General features: G+C 45.0%; 1 protein-coding gene across 1 annotated transcript in view; it reads right to left on the bottom strand.

Annotated features, from left to right (window-relative positions):
- Positions 1–691: 691 nt before the first annotated feature.
- Positions 692–15,885, bottom strand: part of LOC129841242 (sal-like protein 1) — a 28,981-nt gene continuing 13,787 nt past the window's right edge. Inside the window, exons 3-6 of the mRNA XM_055909416.1 lie at positions 15,138–15,323; positions 5,073–5,234; positions 4,542–4,656; positions 692–2,156 (exon numbers count right to left, since the gene is read on the bottom strand). Of these exons, the coding sequence (XP_055765391.1) occupies positions 1,108–2,156; positions 4,542–4,656; positions 5,073–5,234; positions 15,138–15,323 (1,512 nt within the window). The 3' untranslated portion in view covers positions 692–1,107. The remainder of the gene's footprint in view (positions 2,157–4,541; positions 4,657–5,072; positions 5,235–15,137; positions 15,324–15,885) is intronic.

Below are 15,885 nucleotides of genomic sequence, written 5' to 3'. Positions count from 1 at the left end.
TTATCAGTGGTCTTGTATGTCTTCCATTTCCTAATAATTGCTCCCACAGTTGATTTCTTCAAACCAAACTGCTTACCTATTGCAGATTCAGTCTTCCCAGCCTGGTGCAGGTCTACAATTTTGTTTCTGGTGTCCTTTGACAGCTCTTTGCCATAGTGGAGTTTGGAGTGTGACTGTTTGAGGTTGTGGACAGGTGTCTTTTATACTGATAACAAGTTCAAACAGGTGCCATTAATACAGGTAACGAGTGGAGGACAGAGGAGCCTCTTAAAGAAGAAGTTACAGGTCTGTGAGAGCCAGAAATCTTGCTTGTTTGTAGGTGACCAAATACTTATTTTCCACCATAATTTGCAAATAAATTCTTTATTCATTAAAAATCCTACAATGTGATTTTCTGGATTTTCCCCCCTAATTTTGTCTGTCATAGTTGAAGTGTACCTATGATGAAAATTACAGACCTCATCTTTTTAAGTGGGAGAACTTGCACAATTGGTGGCTGACTAAATACTTTTTTCCCCCACTGTACATATGTGGGTAAATATGAGTCAGCTATGATAAGTGAAAATTCCTCAAACGGGACTGAACTATGTTGATGTTTGTGTGTAGATATTTCAGTAAGTATGGTAAAGCGCTGGTGTGCATGCAGAATAAGGTGAGATCAGATGGTACGCATATTAAAGGGAGTCTCAAATAAAGTCTTAATGAAAAGTCCCATTGTGTTTATTAAACAGATTTAAATACACAATATGAAAACCACACATATACAAAAAATATTCATATTCAACAACAACAAAAAATCAGCATGAACTTGATGAACTGCATTCCTTTTCTCATTAAGTTTGAGGCTAAATAATAAAATGAATTTGTGAACATCATATAGCCTACACAGTACAAACACTATGTAACAGACTTTTTAGGCTTATATATCACACAATGTCTGGATGCAGTATTTTAACCAGGAATATTCAACACTGAAATATGCTACTGTGGTTATTCCAAATGCATCGGTGGCTCTTTTCTGCTGACAACAATGAAAGTGAATCTGTCTTTAATGCATGATTTGATCTAAACATCAGAAGCTATCAAGAGGAATGGTTACTTTCCATGTTATAGAGTGGGATGGTTTTTCTGCTGGTGTATCCTGAGGTAGCTCCTCTCTGAGAACCTCTTCCCGCAGTGCGTACAGGCGAACGGCCTTTCTCCCATGTGGACCTTTAGGTGCATCTTCAGCTGGTCCTGGCGGGTGAACCTCTTCTCACACTGGAGGCAGCTGTAGGGTTTCTCTCCCGTGTGGACCCTCTGGTGCCTCTTCAAGTCACCAGCCTGGGCGAAGCGCATGTGACACTGGGTACAGCTAAACGGTTTCTCCCCTGTGTGGACTCTCTGGTGTCTCTTCAGGCTGAACGAGTGTGAAAAACTGGCTCGGCACAGGTGGCAGCCAAATTGTTTCTCCCCCGTGTGCACCCTCTGGTGGATCTCTACCTGTTTGGAGAAACTGAAGACTTTCCCACAGAACGAACACGGGAAGCGCTTCTCTATGGCAATATCACCTTTACTGATTCCATCTCTACTATTTTCATTTGTCAATGAGCTTGTATAGCCATTTAGTGTTGAGGCACTGGCATTGTCTGAGTTCTGGTTTAACATTAGGAGAGTTTGAGGAGGATGAAGGCCAGGGAGTGTCTGTGTTGTCACAGGGTCCATGTTCCAGTTGATAGATCCTATAGAAGGCAGGCTGAAGGCAGCACCTGTTGGGGGGTTAACCTGAGGCGCCATCAGTCTCTCTGAATCACAACTATAGGAGCAGGACGGAGCATCGCTAGCGGAGTCTGTATCTGTTCGCTCTCGCTGCATACAGACATCACCTCGTCCCCGCAGACCAAATCTACGCCTTACACTAGTCTCAGCCAGTCTGTTGTCTTGGAGACTAAGTTTGGATGTTGTTTTGTGTTCCACTGTCGGTTTCTGGTTGAGGTTAACAGTGTTGTTCCACAGCCCAGAGTTGAGGACGCTGTCCCATCCACTGACTTCCACTATGTCGCTTCTGGTCCTGGCATGCTCGTTGATGTTGTCCCCTGGGCCCTTGGCTGCACCCATCTGGGTCTGGGAATCCAAGCTGGCCGCCCAGTCTCCTCTGTTAGCCTCCAGCCAACCACCTACATGAAAAGGTTAGAAAATAGACTTTACGAATTTGTACTTTTTAACGCACTCTCAATTGTAATATTTTAATCCACCTTTGGGCAGCATGTGCTGGCACCGCCACCCGAGCAGTCGGGGGGATAAGGGGAAGGGATAGAGGGGGGGAAGAAGTGGGGGGAGGGATAAGGGGAAGGGATAAAGGGGGGGAAGAAGTGGGGGAGGGATAAGGGGGGGGGGGGGGGGCATCTACCCTCTTTCTTTCTACCTGTCCTTGTTCTGTATGTCTTGTTTTGTAATATTTGTTTTGTACCCAGAACTCTGGGTCTTTTTATTTCTGTCTGCTCTTTTATGTTTAGATAAGAATTGTATACCTGTCTTTTATACCTATACACCATTCTTGTGTGTGTTCAAAAACAAATATTTGAACAGAGAAAAGAGACTTTACAACTATGGCAGAGAAAACGCTATATATTTCGTTTTTTTGTCAATTACCTGGTCAAGTTCATACATTGTTTTTCTAAAAATGTAAACATAAGTTGTATTAATTTAATTTTAAGAATGAAGAATAAATAATAGCAAGGTGCATCACTATTCCCATTGAAGTATATCTATGCAGGTAGCCTAGTGGTTAGAGCGTTGGGCCAGTAACCAAAAGGTTGCCGGATCGAATCCCTGAACTGACAAGGTAAAAATCTGTCATTCTGCCCCTGAGCAAGGCAGTTAACCCACTTTTCCCCGGGCGCCGAAGAAGTGGATGTCGATTTAAGGCAGCCCCCCACACCTCTCCGATTCAGTCAGTTGTACAACTGAATGCCTTCAACTGAAATGTGTGTAGGGCTTTGTGATGGCCACTCCAATACCTTGCCTGTTGTCCTTAAGCCATTTTGCCACAACTTTGGAAGTATGCTTGGGGTCATTGTCCATTTGGAAGACCAAGCTTTAACTTCCTGACTGATGTCTTGAGATGTTGCTTCAATATATCCACATAATTTTCCTACCTCGTGATGCCATCTATTTTGTGAAGTGCACCAGCCCCTCCTGCAGCAAAGCACCCTCACAACATGATTCTCCCACCCCCGTTTCACGGTTGGGATGGTGTTCTTCGGCTTGCAAGCCTCCCCCTTTTTCCTCCAAACATAACGATGGTCATTATGGCCAAACAGTTCTATTTTTGTTTCATCAGATCAGAGATTTCTCCAAAAAGTACGATCTTTGTCCCCATGTGCAGTTGCAAACCGTAGTCTGGCTTTTTTATGGTGGTTTTGGAGCAGTTGCTTCTTCCTTGCTGAGCGGCCTTTCAGGTTATGTCGATATAGGACTCGTTTTACTGTGGATATAGATATTTGTACCTGTTTCCTCCAGCATCTTCACAATGTCCTTTGCTGTTGTTCTGGGAGTGATTTACACTTTTAGCACCAAAGTAAGTTCATTTTTAGGATACAGAACGCGTCTCCTTCCTGAGCTGTATGACAGCTGCGTGGTCCCATGGTGTTTATACTTGCGTACTATTGTATGTACAGATGAACGTGGTACCTTCAGGCATTTGGAAATTGCTCCCAAGGATAAACCAGACTTGTAGAGGTCTACAATTTTTTTCTGAAGTCTTGGCTGATTTCTTTTGATGTACCCATGATGTCAAGCAAAGAGGCACTGAGTTTGAAGGTAAGCCTTGAAATACATCCACAGGTACACCTCCAATTGACTCAAATGATGTCAAATAGCCTATCAGAAGCTTCTAAAGCCATGACAACATTTTCTGGAATTTTCCAAGCTGTTTAAAGGCACAGTCAACTTAGTGTATGTAAACTTCTGACCCACTGGAATTGTGATACAGTGAATTATAAGTGAAATCATTTGTCTGTAAACAATTGTTGGAAAAATTACTTGTGTCATGCACAAAGTAGATGTCCTAACCGACTTATCAAAACTATAAGTTTGACTCCAACCAATGTAAACTTCCGACTTCAACTGTATGTGCAGGCCAGTCAAGTTCTTCCACACGATCGAGGAACCATTTCTGTATGAACCTCGCTTTGTGCACGGGGCATTGTCATGCTGAAACAGGAAATGACCTTCCCCGAACTGTTGCCACAACGTTGGAAGCTCAGAATCGTTTAGAATGTCATTGTATGCTGTAGCGTTACGATTTCCCTTCTCTGGAACTAATAGGCCTAGCCCGAACCATGAAAAATACCCCCAGACCATTATTACTCCTCCACCAAACGTTACACTTGGCACTATGCATAATCCAATGGTGGCGAGCTTTACACCACTCCAGCTGACGCTTGGCATTGCGCCTGGTGATCTTAGGTCAACAACGGGTGTGGTTGAAATAGCCAAATCCACAAATTTGGAGGGCTGTCCACATACACTATATATACACAAAAGTATGTCGCCCATACCTTGCTCCCCCATCGTTAGTCCACTCAGCAGATCAATGCTCTCTTGTCCGTCTTCTATTGTCTCCTCTTTCACCAGCAGCAGATCAGGCTTCCCATCCTCCATGTTGTTTACTGACTGCAAGAAATAAGGTTGGGTTTAGTTGACACTATTTGGGTTGGAATTGTATCTTTCAAAGGCATGTCAAGACCAGGGCCGGTATCCAGAAAGTGTCTCGTAGTAGGAGTGCCAATCTAGGGTGGCACAACGGTCTTAGGCACTGCATCGCAGTGCTAGAGGTATCACTACAGACCCTGGTTGGCTGTATCAAAACCGGCTGTGATCAGGAGGGCGGCGCATAATTGGCCCAGGGTCGTCAGGGTTTGGCCGTCATTGTAAATAAGAATTTGTTCTTAACTGACTTGCCTAGTTGAATAAAGGATCTGTCCATATAATCTTATTAATTATGATCTACAAGACAAAACTGATCTTAGATCAACACTCCTCTGAGACACTGACCTACTACCATTCAAACAGTAGTTCAGTGGGTTCACCTCAGTGAGACTGTGTGTGGTCCTGTGCTGCTCAGCTGGCTCCTCTGTGGGTCCAGGAGGTGGTGTAGTCTGGTTGTCCTCCATGACCATGGTCCCCTCAGGGTTCCCCAGACCCTCATCACAGCCCTCCTCCTTCACCAGAAGCACTTCTGGACCCTCCTCCTGGAAGAGAGAGGTGATACAGATTACACAGACATACACTTGAAAAAATAAGAATAGATAAGAATAAAACAAGGGGGTCAATGCAAATAGTCTGGGTAGCCTTTTGGTCCCAGACTTGGCTCTCCTGTATCACTTGTCGTGAGGTAGCAGAGAGAACAGTTTGACTTGGGTGGCCTTCCTCTTAGACCGCCTGGTATAGAGGTCCTGGATGGCAGGGAGCTCGCCCCCAGTGATGTACTGGGCTGTACCCTCTGTAGCACCTTGCGGTCTTGCTGCCGAGCAGTTGCCATACCAAGCGGTGATGCAACCAGTCCGGATGCGCTCGATGGTGCAGCTCCATAACTTTTTGAGGATCTGAGGACCCATTCAAAATCTTTTCAGTCTCCTGAGGGGAAATAGGCGTGGTCGTGCCTTCCTCACAACTGTGTTAGTGTGTTTGGACCATGATAGGTCCTTAGTGATGTGGACACCAAGGAACTTCAAGCTTTCAACCTTCTCTACTACAGCCCTGTTAATATGAATGGGGGTGTGCTCGGCTCTCCTTTTCCTGTAGTCCACGATCAGCTCCTTTGTCTTGCTCACATTGAGGGAGAAGTTGTTGTCCTAGCACCACACTGTCAGGTCTCTGACCTCCTCCCTATAGGCGTGGTACTCATTGCGCAGTCCGCAGGCCCCTTAATTTGCAAGTTGCAGTGATTTTCCATTCATAATACATAACATTGATACAATTTCAATTCAATGTGTTTAATGCAGGCCTGAATCTCTTCATTGAATATACACTGCTCAAAAAAATAAAGGGAACACTAAAATAACACATCCTAGATCTGAATGAATTAAATATTCTTATTAAATACTTCTTTCTTTACATAGTTGAATGTGCTGACAACAAAATCACACAAAAATTATCAATGGAAATCTAATTTATCAACCCATGGAGGTCTGGATTTGGAGTCACACTCAAAATTAAAGTGGAAAACCACACTACAGGCTGATCCAACTTTGATGTAATGTCCTTAAAACAAGTCAAAATGAGGCTCAGTAGTGTGTGTGGCCTCAACGTGCCTGTATGACCTCCCTACAACGCCTGGGCATGCTCCTGATGAGGTGGCGGATGGTTTCCTGAAGGATCTCCTCCCAGACCTGGACTAAAGCATCCGCCAACTCCTGGACAGTCTGTGGTGCAACGTGGCGTTGGTGGATGGAGCGAGACATGATGTCCCAGATGTCCTCAATTGGATTTAGGTCTGGGGAACGGGCGGGCCAGTTCATAGCATCAATGCCTTCTTCTTGCAGGAACTGCTGACACACTCCAGCCACATGAGGTCTAGCATTGTCTTGCATTAGGAGGAACCCAGGGCCAACCGCACCAGCATATGGTCTCACAAGGGGTCTGAGGATCTCATCTCGGTACCTAATGGCAGCCAGGCTACCTCGGGCGAGCCCATGGAGGGCTGTGCGGCCCCCCAAAGAAATGCCACCCCACACCATGACTGACCCACCGCCAAACCGGTCATGCTGGAGGATGTTGCAGGCAGCAGAACGTTCTCCACGGCGTCTCCAGACTCTGTCACGTCTGTCACATGTGCTCAGTGTGAACCTGCTTTCATCTGTGAAGAGCACAGGGCGCCAGTGGCGAATTTGCCAATCTTGGTGTTCTCTGACAAATGCCAAACGTCCTGCACGGTGTTGGGCTGTAAGCACAACCCCCACCTGTGGACGTCGGGCCCTCATGGAATCTGTTTCTGACCGTTTGAGCAGACATATGCACATTTGTGGCCTGCTGGAGGTCATTTTGCAGGGCTCTGGCAGTGCTCCTCCTGCTCCTCCTTGCACAAAGGCGGAGGTAGCGGTCCTGCTGCTGGGTTGTTGCCCTCCTACGGCCTCCTCCACGTCTCCTGATGTACTGGCATGTCTCCTTGTAGCGCCTCCATGCTCTGGACACTACGCTGACAGACACAGCAAACCTTTTTGCCACAGCTCGCATTGATGTGCCATCCTGGATGAACTGCGGTGGGGTGTCTTGCTAATTGCCTATAATTTCCACCTTTTGTCTATTCCATTTGCACAACAGCATGTGAAATGTATTGTCAATCAATGTTGCTTCCTAAGTGGACAGTTTGATTTCACAGAAGTGTGATTGACTTGGAGTTACATTGTGTTTTTTAAGTGTTCCCTTTATTTTTTTGAGCAGTGTAGAAGGCAACTGCTCAGCTACAGCAACCTACGCATTAGTTTGCTACTAGCTAATTTTGCAGTCTGGTTGACATGGATCGACTTATTGTAAAAGAAACGTAAATCTATTGACAATGAAAACGAGGAGGAAGAGCTGGAGAATAATGTGACAACTATTGAATTAACAACCACTGGAGAACCAGGAATATCGGGATGATTGCGGCTGGGAAATGCAGCTAGCTAACGTGGCTCCGGTGGCTTAGAGAAGGATATGGTCGATTCAAGAAAAACAAAGTTCCAAGAGAAATGGCCAGACAAGTATTTTTTTGTACTGCATGATGGAACTAGCTCACTTTGTCTTATTTGCCAAAAGGCAGTCAATTGTTTTAAATGAGCAATTTGAGTGACATTTCCAGTCACACCATGACCACTTTGACAAAACATATTCGCCACAAAGCAACCTCAGAAACAACAAAATAGCAAATGATCGACAGATCTAGCACTGTTGCAGAGAAAATGTCAAAATGTTTTTTGGCTTAAGCCGAAATATTGTATGCTGATTTCACACACAAGGGAGCTATTTTAAAGCAAATTAAGGGACTGCAACTCTCAGACTCGACCATGACAAGACGCATAGAAGACATCAGTATGCAACTGATTACTGACATATCAGTGGCGTCATGTTTTAGTATTGCACTTGACGAAAGCACGGATGTAAGTGGCATTGCCCAATTGTGTATTTGGGTCCGCTTCCCTCAAAACGAGTCTTTCAGAAAGGAACTTATGGGACAAACACAAGGAGAGGATATTCTGAAAGCCCTTGTTAATTTTTTTGCTGATAATATTACTGGTCAAATCTGGCATCTGTGTGCAATGACGGCGCCCCAAACATGCGAGGGAAGGAGAAGGGACTCAGGCCTGATGAGAAATACCGAGGATATTCCCGAATTTGTTACGTTTCATTGTATCGTTCATCGTGAAACACTTGTGGCTAAACTCAAAGACCGTGACTTACAGAATGTGATGCAGCAAGTTGTGCGCGTGGTGAACATTATTATTGCGAGGGCACTGAAACACCGGAAATTCCGCGAGTTGCTGGAATAATACCAGACAGAATAAGGCGACTTGATATTTCACAGTGAGGCGAGATGGCGGACTCGTGGCAGAGTTTTGGAAAGATTTCTCTCTCTCTTCCCTCAAATCCGTGAATTTGTTGCAAGGAGAGAGAGGAGCCAGAGCTGGATGATCCACAGTGGATATTAAAGCTGTCTTTTTTAACTGACATCACCTGCCACCTGAACACTGTGAATCCCCAGCTCCAAGCGAAAGCTAAAACTTCTGGCAAAATGTTGTGTGGTCAAAGCATTTCAAAATAAAAATCACCACACTGTTCAAACCTGACAGTTTAATTTCCCAAAACTCAGAGCAGTGACCACATCCAACCCAGACATACTGCAACATTTTAGCTATGATGCATTTGTGCGTGTGTTGGAAGAGCTGAAGTTGGAGTTTGAGTTAAGATTCAGGATATCATGGAGTACAAGGAGTTTTTCAACTTCATTGAGAACCCCTTTCATGTGCCAGTGTCATCTCTGACCCCAGTCATCACAGCCCTCTGTCCTGACCGTGCTGGAATAGAGAGTGAGATAGTGGAGCTGCAGGCAAATGACACATTGCAAGGTGAACTAAGATCAGGTGTTACCTATTTCTGGAGCCTTGTGTCAGGCAGAGTATCCACTTCTGAATTAGTGTGTGCAAAAGGTGACATTTTTTGTCAGCACTTATTCATGTGAAGCAACATTTTCAACAAAGAATATTGTGAAACAAACACAGAGAAATAGACTGACCAATGCACACCTGTATTGCCTCACAAGGATAGCAACAGACTACACATTTAGAATTAATTCAGTCAAGGAGCAGAAGGGATTTGTTCACTCATCCAACTACTGAGTTAACCCTTAATATGGGTCATATACATGATGTAGCCTATTTTATGTGTGTATGTATATATTTGTGCTGTACATCAAATCAATTGCATGTGTTCTATTGCTCTGAATTTGCTCTCAATTGATATTGTTAGAAAAAGTACAAATTAAAGATCTGTGCGGCTCTCTGAATGATTGTCTCAACCCAAAGTGTCCCCCTTACAAAAAATTGTGAGTAACATTGCTATATGCTGTTTAATCGTCATCTGTGATCAGGCCTACGATGGTGTTGTAGTCGTGCGTGGCCACGCAGTCGTGGGTGAACAGGGAGTACAGGAGAGCACTAAGCACGCACCCTTGAGGGGCCCCTGGGTTGAGGGTCAGCATGGTGGATGTGTTGTTGCCCCCAGGACCACGTTCAGTCCCAGGGTCCTTAGGTTAGTGATGAGCTTGGAGAGCATTAGTGTTGAACACTGAGCTGTAGTCAATGACCAGCATTCTCACATAGGTGTTACTTTTGTCTAGGTGGTAAAGTTGAATTTTAACGTGTTTAAAGGTCTTACATCGGCTACGGAGAGTGTGATCAAACCTGTCACCTGGAACAGCTAGTTCATTGCATGGTTCAGTATTGCTTGCCTCGAAGTGAGCATAGAAGGCATTTAGCTCGTCTGGTAGGCTCACGTCACTGGGCAGCTCGTGGCTGGGTTCCACTTTGTAATCCCTGATAGTTTGCAAGCCGACGAGAGTCAGAGCTGGTGTATTAGGATTCTCTTAGTCCTGTCTTGACACTTTGCCTGTTTGATGGTTCGTCGTAGGGGGATTTCTTATAAGCGTCCAGATTAGTGTCCCGCTCCATGAAAGCAGCAGCTCTAGCCTTTAGCACAGTGTTGATGTTGCCTGTAATCCATGGCTTCTGGTTAGGATCTGTACATACGGTCACTGGGGATGATATCGTCGATGCACTTACTAATGAAGCCGGTGGCTGATGTGGTATACTCAATGCCATCGGAGAAATCCCAGAAAATCTTCCAGTCTGTGCTAGCAAAACAGTCCTGTAGCTCAGTACCCGCTTCATAGGAACCACTTCCGATGAGTTTTTGTTTGTAAGCAGGAATCAGTAGGATAGTTCTGGTGAGATTTGCTAAATGGATGGTGAGGGAGAGCTTGTACATGTCTCTGTGTGTGGAGTAGCTGAGTTTCCTCCCCCCCCCCCCTAGTTGCACGTGACATGCTCGAAGAAATGAGGTCAAACAGATCAGTTTTCCTGCATTAAAGTCCCCGGCCACTAGGAGCGCCGCCTCTTGATCAGCATTTTCTTGTTTGCTTATGGCCGTATACAGCTTGTTGAGTGCGGTCTTAGTGCCAGTAGCGGTTTGTGGTTGTAAATAGACAGCTACGAAGAATATATACACTGAACAAAAATATAAACACAACATGTAAAGTGTTGGTCCTATGTTTCATGAGCTAAAATAAAATATCCTAGAAATGTTCCATATGCACAAACAGCTTATTTCTCTTAAATGTTGTGCACAAATCCCTGTTAGTATTCATTTCTCCTTTGCCAATCCATCCACCTGACAGGTGTGGCATATCAAGAAGCCGATTAAACAGCATAATTACACAGGTGCACCTTGTGCTGGGGACAAAAGTCCACTAAAATGTGCAGTTTGTTCCACAACACAATGCCACATATGTCTCAAGTTGAGGGAGCATGCAATTGGCATGGTGACTGCAGGAATGTCCACTTGTGTGGTTGTGTGTGTATGTGTATATATATATATGTGTGTGCAATTCTCTTTATTTATAAAGAGATACAGACCACCCCCCCTGGTCTTACCGGAAGCTGCTGTTCTGTCTTGCCGATGCACAGAAAATCCAGCTAACTGTATATTATCCATGTCCTTATTCAGCTACGACTCTGTGAAACATAGGATATTATAGTTTTTAATGTCCTGTTGATAGTCTTGAACGGGGCTCATCCAGTTTATTCTCCAGTGATTGCACGATCGCAAGTAGATTAAAGGCGGATTATCCACTCATTGAAGCAGTCTCACCAGGCATCTGGCTCGCCAACCCCTGGAACCTCTCTAATTACGAATGACGGGGATTTTGGCCTGGTCCAGGAAGAACAGTATATCCTTCGTGTCTGACTCCTTAAAGAAAAATTGTTGTCCAGATCGAGCTGAGTAATTGCTGTTCTGAGGTAAAAGAAGCTCTTTTCGGTCATAGGAAACGATAGCGGAAACATTACGTTTCAAAAAAAGTTAAACAATGCACAATTGGTCAGGAGCCCGTCAAACGGCGGCCACCCCCCTCTGGAAACATTCTCATTTAGTAAGTGTATATTGATTATAACACACTGTCGTGTTCATGCAGAATAGGGTGAGATGTATACTAAAGAGAGGCTCAATGAGAAAAATGTCTTACTCACAGTTCAGACGCCAAACTTATGGCGAGTTGAACTGAATAGAAATTAAGAACAGGCTGACACGGTTAAGAGCTTTGCTTGATGTACCGATTGGTTTCATACAACTGCTCTCAACACTGCAGTAAATTTCCTTGTTGGTTTTGGGTCAAATTCAGGCTTAACAGTGACCTCTCACACAAGTCCTCCACCTGCAGATCCGAGACCATGATTGCACAGGAGGCTGGAATGGAGCAAATGGAATGCTTGATACCATTCCACTGATTCCGCTCCAGCCATTACCACAAGCTCGTCCTCCCCAATTAAGGTGCCACCAACCTCCTGTGCATGATTGTGCTTCCGTTGTGGGTGTGGTTGTGAAGCAACCTTCAATAGCATGTAAATAACATATCTTATCATGCAATACCATTTCTCCCATGTGGAAGAACTGCACTCTGGCGCCCTCTGTATGAAACAGAGGCATGCTTCACCTGCACCACGCCGAAAGAGTGGCAGAGGCTGCTGAACTATCGGCAACATTTAGATGAGGCGTACTTGATGGTTTCAGACGGCACTTTATCCCCTTATCCCCACTCTGTCTTTATCCCCAAAGACAGTGACATTTTTTGTTCGGTGGGTGATGGGTGTTTGAAGGGCTTAGAATGAAAAGTTACATTTTGTGTTTATTAAACATAAACAAGTTTTAAATACGCCATATGTAACCCAAACATATACAGGTCTCAACTACAAATCTCCATGATACACTGCATTCCCTTTCTCATTAAAAGTGTCTTAAGGAAAAAAATGTTAAGTTGAATGGAGGTAATGAAATAGGCATTTGTGAACATCATATACAATGCCTTCGTAAAGTATTCAGACCCCTTGACTTTATCCACATTGTTACATTACAGCCTTATTCTAAAATGTATTCAATTGTATTTTCCCCTCAATCTACACACAATACCCTATAATGACAAAGCAAAAATAGTTCACATTTTTGCTGAGCACCTTTGGCAGCAATTACATCCAAGTCTACTTTGGTATGACGCTACAAGTTTGGCACACCTGTATTTGGGGAGTTACTCCCATTCTTTGCATCCCCTTAAGCGCTGTCAGGTTGTATGGGGAGCGTCGCTGCACAGCTATTTTCAGGTTTCTCCAGAGATGTTTGATCGGTTTCAAGTCCGGCCTCCGGCTGGACCACTCAAGGACATTCAGAGACTTGTCCCGAAGCCACTCCTGCTTTGTCTTAGCTGTATGCTTATGGTCGTTGTCCTGTTGGAAGGTGAACCTTCGCCCCAGTCTGAGCGCCCTGGAGCAGGTTTTCATCAAGAATCTCTTTGTACTCTGCTCTGTTCATCTTTCCCTCAAGCCTTACTAGTCTCCCAGTCCCTGCCGCTGAAAAACATCCCAACAGCATGATGCTGCCACCATCATGCTTCACCGTAGGGATGGTGCCAGGTTCCCTCCAGACGTGACGCTTGGCATTCAGGCCAAAGAGTTCAATCTTGATTTCATTACATCTCCACACAAGAACTCTAGAGCTCTGGCAGAGTGACCATCGGATTCTTGGTCACCTCCCTGAGTCAACTCCCACTTCCCCAATTGCTCTAGGAAGAGTCGAGGTGGTTCCAAACTTCTTCCATTTAAGAATGATGGAGGCCGCTGTGTTCTTGGGAACCTTCAACGCTGCAGACATTTTTTGATACCCTTCCACAGATCTGTACCTCGACACAATGCTGTCTCGGAGCTCTACGGACAATTCCTTCGAACTCGTGGCTTGGTTTTTGCTCTGACATACACTGTCAACTGTGGGACCTTGCATAGACGGGTGTGCCTTTCCAAATCATGTCCAATCAATTGAATTTACCACAGGTAGACTCCAATTAAATTGTAGGAACGTCAAGGATGATCAATGGAAACACGATGCACCTGAGCTCAATTTCAAGTCTCATAGAAAAGGGTCTGAATACTTAAGTAAAATAAGGTATTTCTGTTCTTTATTTTTAATACATTTGCAAAAATTTCTAAAAACCTGTTGTCGTTATGGGGTACTGTGTGGTGATTGAGATTTTTTTTAACCCATTTTAGAATAAGGCAACAAAATGTGGATAAAGTAAAGGGGTCTGAGTACTTTGAAAGCACTGTAGCTTACATAGTACAAACACAATATATAACAGACTTCTTAGGCTTATATATGCCTTATATATCACACAATGTCTGGATGCAATATTCTACCGAGGAATATTTAACACTGAAATCTGTTACTCTTGTTATTCCAAATGCATCCATTCTGCTGACAATGAAAATTAATTCTCTTTAATGCAAGATTTGATCTAAACGTCAAAAGGTATCGAATAGTTACTTTCTATGTTATAGAGTGGAATGGTTTTTCTGCTGGTGTATCCTGAGGTAGCTCCTCTCTGAGAACATCTTCCCGCAGTCCGTACAGGCGAACGGCCTCTCTCCCGTGTGGACCTTCAAGTGCCTCTTCAGATGGTGCTGGTGGGAGAACCTCTTCTCACACTGGGGGCAGCTGAAGGGTTTTTCCCCTGTGTGGACCCTCTGGTGCCTCTTTAGGGTGCCAGCCTCCGCAAAGCGCATGTGACACTGTGTACAGCTGTATGGTTTCTCTCCTGTGTGGACCCTCTGGTGGATCTCCACCTTCTGGGGGCAGCTGAAGCCTTTGTTACAGAACATGCAGAGGAACCGTTTCTCTTTACTACTACCTGATGAGGCTCCTCCTCCCTGAGCCTGGGCTCTAGCCCTGTCGTTTGCGTTCAATACCTGATCGAAAAGGATGCGGCCATGTGAATCGGAAGGCCCCATCGACGTGGACACTGGGTTGCGATCCCTGAACATGTGTAAAGGGGAGTGGGTCGCAACATTTGGATTTGTCTCGAAGCTTTCCCTGTAGTCTAAGAAATCTCTGCCCTGTGAGTGTCCGTCTCCTAGGTGATCTGCATTCCATGTGGGAGGAACGTCACCCTCCACTTTCACAGTCACCTCATCTACAACCAGACCCTCCCCTTTCTTATCTAGGAACCGTTCAGAGTATACACTACTACTGTACTGGTTCCAGTCCCCTCTAGACAGATCAGTCTGGGTCTCTAAACCCAAGGGCATGTTGACAGGTTCCGTCTCTGTAGTGTAAGAACAAGACAGATCATCACCACCAGTGTCTAACGTATCACCATCTCCAAGGGAATTAACAGTCCCCTGGCTCTGGTGAAATACCGGTAAATACTCTGAGCCTGAAGCAGGAGGAGAGCCCAGTGGCCCCAGTCCCAGTCTCTCTGGGTCTGATCTGTGGTCAGATCCTGTGCTTAAGAGCCTTTGTGTTACAGTTAAAGTCTCGGTGTCTGTCTCTGACTTGAGGACGGCCTTCGGTGTTCCACTGACCTCCGTAATGCTACGTCGGGTCCTGGGCTGGGGCGTGGTGGCGAGGTCGTCCGTAGCTACAGGGGGTGCCACTCCAGCCGCTGCTCCAGTCTGGATGTCTCTGCTGTGTTGTGGGTCGTCTCCTTCAGTCCTCTCCTGCTTGACCAGAGACGATCCTCCAGGACCTGCAGCCTCTGTATCTGCAGACTGACAAGAAGAGAGGAGGTTATTACTGGTACATGAGTAGAAATGGATAACAAAGTCGTAATGATGTCTCACAAGCTCCCCTATGGCAAATAAATGACGATGTACATCAGTTGAGGCTACAGAGGGGAGGACGGCTCATAATAATGGCTGGAATGGAGCAAATGGAATGGAATCAAACACGTGTTCAATAATATTCCACTACAGCCATTACCATGAGCCCGTCCTCCCCAATTAAGGTGCCACCAACCTCCTGTGATGTACATGTAAGTAGGGCTGTGACAATACTAAAACTATGCCATAATGAGACAAGAGGCCCTGGAAAAAAACAAACTATTACCAATTACTTTTCGAAAATGTGACCAGACGAGAATTCCATATGAGGCTAATTTAATTTGACATGCTCTTTTTCATCAGTTTTGTCCAATCATAAGCAATAAGCATGCAAGCAGAATATTTAATGCAGTCCTCTCATTATAAGAATTGACATCTTTCAGTTGCGCGATCTGATCTCTCCCACACAGCTCCCAGACGCCCTGTTCAGTCACTCGTCAATCTTTTGAAC

The sequence above is a fragment of the Salvelinus fontinalis genome, chromosome 42 (genome assembly GCF_029448725.1).
Source record: "Salvelinus fontinalis isolate EN_2023a chromosome 42, ASM2944872v1, whole genome shotgun sequence".
Lineage (NCBI taxonomy): Eukaryota > Metazoa > Chordata > Actinopteri > Salmoniformes > Salmonidae > Salvelinus > Salvelinus fontinalis.
Note: the sequence above shows the minus strand (reverse complement) of the source record. Positions and strands in the feature narration are given on the sequence as shown.